At 39.3% G+C, this 3791-nt stretch overlaps 1 protein-coding gene across 1 annotated transcript; it reads right to left on the reverse strand.

Annotated features, from left to right (window-relative positions):
* Nucleotides 1–1937: 1937 nt before the first annotated feature.
* On the reverse strand, nt 1938–3104 carry LOC111159278 (olfactory receptor 56A3-like). Its single transcript, XM_022521694.1, has one exon. The coding sequence runs from the start codon at nt 3102–3104 to the stop codon at nt 1938–1940; it is 1167 nt and encodes a 388-aa protein (XP_022377402.1).
* Nucleotides 3105–3791: the final 687 nt, after the last annotated feature.

Below are 3791 nucleotides of genomic sequence, written 5' to 3' on the forward strand. Positions count from 1 at the left end.
TTCTTATTCTTGGGTTTCATTGAGCTTCTTGGAACTCTGGATTTATGAATTTTATCAGATTGGAAACTTTCAGCCATTATTTTTTCAAATATATTTTATGTCCCTTCTTTTGTCAAAAAATGGTGTTTTGATACCCCAAAGAATCTTTATGTGCACTGAGAGGATAATACTCACATATGTAAGAATTTCTTCTGTATCTATTTATAACGTTGATTAATAAACCCATGTGTTTTATAATGGGCATGCATGAGCCCATCCATTTTGCAATGCATCTTGCATATTAAGTTGATTATACAGATAGGGCCACCACACGCTCTACAGGGGGCCTTAAATAAGGTTACCATGGCCTCTTGAGTGAATACAGTCCATTTTGAAGTGCTTTATTCTGTGACTCTTTCATTTTTCCTTCCTTTTCCTGACTACTACTACTTTGAGTTCTCTCCAAGCTACACTCTACAAACCAGAAGGTAAGGATGATATGGGGGCTTTTAAGGACTTTTTTTTGGATTTTATTCTATTCTATTTCATATTCTTTCTCTAGGTCTTTCCACCTGTTTTCTCATTGTTTCAATAATGATATGTAGTCAGTTCCCAAGTATACATTTTATTTGAGGGCAGAACTTGTCAGTGCAACTGTTTAATATACACTATCACTTGGATGTTTCAGATGTGTTCAAACAAAGTCACTAAAAATTTACTTCTGGTCTTACCTCTAAGCTCTCCTATGTCCCCTGGTTGTGTCTATACAACCCATAAGACCATGGAATATTGCATGAAATATGGTCTCTCTCACTCTTGATGTCTAATGTAAAAATTTGGAGGACAAGGACCATGTCTGAATTATATTCCTACTAACTAGCATGCATTCAATCATTTATTCAATGTATATTCAGTCATTAATTTCACAAACATTTATGGTTTCTACTATATACCCAGACCTGTCTGGGCACTGAAAATACAACAGTGAACACATCAGGTAAAAGTTCTTGCCCTTCTACTGCTTAAATTTTAGTAAATTAGGGCTGACTAAACAAATAAATGAGCAAAACGTACCATCAGTAGATAGTGATTAATGCTATGCAAAACAGGGGAGCAGAGGTGTTAGGACATCATCTGTGCTTTGGGGGAATATTGTTGGATACTATTTTAAATTAATTTCTTTCTTTCTTTCTTTCTTTCTTTCTTTCTTTCTTTCTTCCTTCCTTCCTTCCTTCCTTCCTTCCTTCCTTCCTTCCTTCCTTTCTTTCTTTCTTTCTTTCTTTCTTTCTTTCTTTCTTTCTTTCTTTGTCTCTTCTTTCCCTGTGGTCAGGGAGACCCAATGGACCTGAGGAAAGGAGTTATGTGTCCAGAGGAACAACAAGCAAAAAAAGTCCCAGAGACAAGAATGTGGTTCATGTTTTTGAGAAGCTTTAGGGAGGCAGTTCTGACTCAGGGACTGGAGGAGATCAGATATATAAAGGAGTCCCCGCCTACAGAAATGAATTCCTCTCTCCTCTGGGCTTATTTATGTGTTTTAATCTAATTCTTATTACAGTAATTTTTACATGTTTTTGGCTTTTCCCCTAGGCCTTTAGGGTAGGTCTTTAGATCAAGATTTATGTATGTTTGAGTTCCATTTTCCAGTTCTGTGCTGGATGTAAGATAACTTTCATTAAATATGTTTGAGGGCCTGAGGGAAAGGTTAAAGCATAATGTTTATTCTTACCACTTTTTAACAGTTGCTTTTCAATCTCATTTTACTTTTCCGAAGTCAATTCACTGCCTTTAAGTTCTGGTACTTCCCATCAGCCACACATCTTTAAGTGAGTATGGATTTTCCATCACACTGGCTCTAAAAGGAATTTAATTAGGAAAAGACAGTGAAGTATGATGCTTGGCTCATGAAAAGTCATAGCCCCTGGTCTGGGTACCATGATGAGACTTTTACATTTATATCCTTAGTCACTTCCTGAAAATGATGGAAAGTGAAAGGCGTGATATGATATATCACATGTGTGATATGTGATAGGTAAGAGGGAAACCATGCAGTTCATATCTTCAGGCATGTCTAGAGAGATGATTAGGATTGTAATTTTTTCTCCAAGTTCCTGCCTTTCAAATGTAATTAGAGCATTCACGGTTGAGAAAAGTCGAGCTAGAACACGATTAGTTCTGCTCTTTCCCGCTCTCCTCAGTAATTTCCCAATCCCTTCTTTAATCTCCTGGGTTCGTACCCCATAGACAATGGGGTTGAGAGCTGCAGGAATTACATGGTGTAGGACATTAAGTAAGATGGGGATATCAGGGGAAATTTTTTTCTTGGCAATATGGGTAAAAACAAAAACCAGAAGGATGGTGCTGAAGAAAAGGATGAGAATGAAGTGGGAGCCACATGTGCTCAGAGCTTTGGCAGCTGCCCCTTTTGCCTTGAGTCTAAGAACGGCTCTTAGAATGAAAGTATAGGAGAGGAAGATGAGGATGAGGTCAGAGCCCAGAAGAGTCCAGGCCACAGTTAACTGGTATATTTTGTTAAGGACAACGTTATCACAGGAGAGCTTGGACACAGAGAGGTTGGCACAGATACAGTTCTCAATTATATTTTTTCCACAATAATGGAGCCGGGCAGAGAGGATGGGAATGAACATAGTAAGAAATGCATTCCTGGCCAAAATAAAAATAGCAGCCTTAGCTACAAATTGGTCAGTGATAATGGATGGGTACCTCAGTGGGTGGCAGATGGCCATGTAGCGGTCATAGGCCATGACCATGAATGTGCAGGACTCCATGGCAAGAAAGCAATTCATGATGTACATCTGAAGGAAGCAGGCATAGAAGCTGATGGACTTGAGGTCAAACCAGAAGATGGCCAGGACCTTGGGGATGACGGTGATGCAGAGCACAATATCCAGCAGGGAGAGAATGCTGAGTAGGTAGTACATGGGTTCATGCAGAGAGACCTCCAGCCGGATGGTGACCAGGAGAACACCATTGGCTCCCATGGCCAGAAGGAAGAGGAGGCTGAGGGGCAGGGACAACCAGAACTTCCAGCTGGGGGACTTGACAAAACAATTCAGGAGGAAGTTTGAAACCTCAGTGGAGATGGTGCCATTTGGATGTTCTATCATCTTTTGTCTTTTTAGTGATCTGTAAAATTAAGGTAAAAATTAGCTACTGACTCAAGACCCATGAATTTACAATAATCTCCTTCACCTAGGTGATACTCATGACTCCTAGCAGGTTGTCCAGAGCCATGTGAATTCATCAGTGTATTCTTTGTGACATGGTATTAGGACATTCCTATCACTTTAAGCAGTATAGAGGACTGGGGAAATATGGCTTGTTTATACAGGTTTGATTACTTTAAGGTTTATTTTTAAATGAATTGTTATTTCTTTTTTTAAAGATTTTATTTATTTATTTGAGAGAGAGAGAGAGAGAGAGAGAGAGAGAGCATGAGAGGGGAGAAGGTCAGAGGGAGAAGGAGACTCTCCGTGGAGTTGGAGCCCGATGCAGGACTTGATCCTGGGACTGCGGGATCTTGACCTGAGCCAAAGGCAGTGGCTTAACCAACTGAGCCACCCAGGTGCCTCTGAATTGTTATTTCTTAACAGAAACTAAAGAGAAGGAATTACTTAGTAAACTACTTTTTGACAGTTTTGTTCCCAGATTTGCATGTGTAAGTTTATTCCTTTTTGTTTTTTGTTTTTGTTTTTTAATGATGATATAGACTACCATATGACAATTTAACTATAAAAATATGCTCAGATAAGTAACAGAGCCTGGCACAAATAGGGACTCAAATCCATGTCCCT

The sequence above is a fragment of the Enhydra lutris genome, unplaced genomic scaffold (assembly GCF_002288905.1).
Source record: "Enhydra lutris kenyoni isolate GAN:26980312 unplaced genomic scaffold, ASM228890v2 scaffoldscaffold68, whole genome shotgun sequence".
Lineage (NCBI taxonomy): Eukaryota > Metazoa > Chordata > Mammalia > Carnivora > Mustelidae > Enhydra > Enhydra lutris.

Excerpts from the sequence above, each read along its gene's own strand:
- LOC111159278 (XM_022521694.1), bottom strand. The coding sequence starts at position 3,104 with ATGATAGAACATCCAAATGGCACCATCTCCACTGAGGTTTCAAACTTC.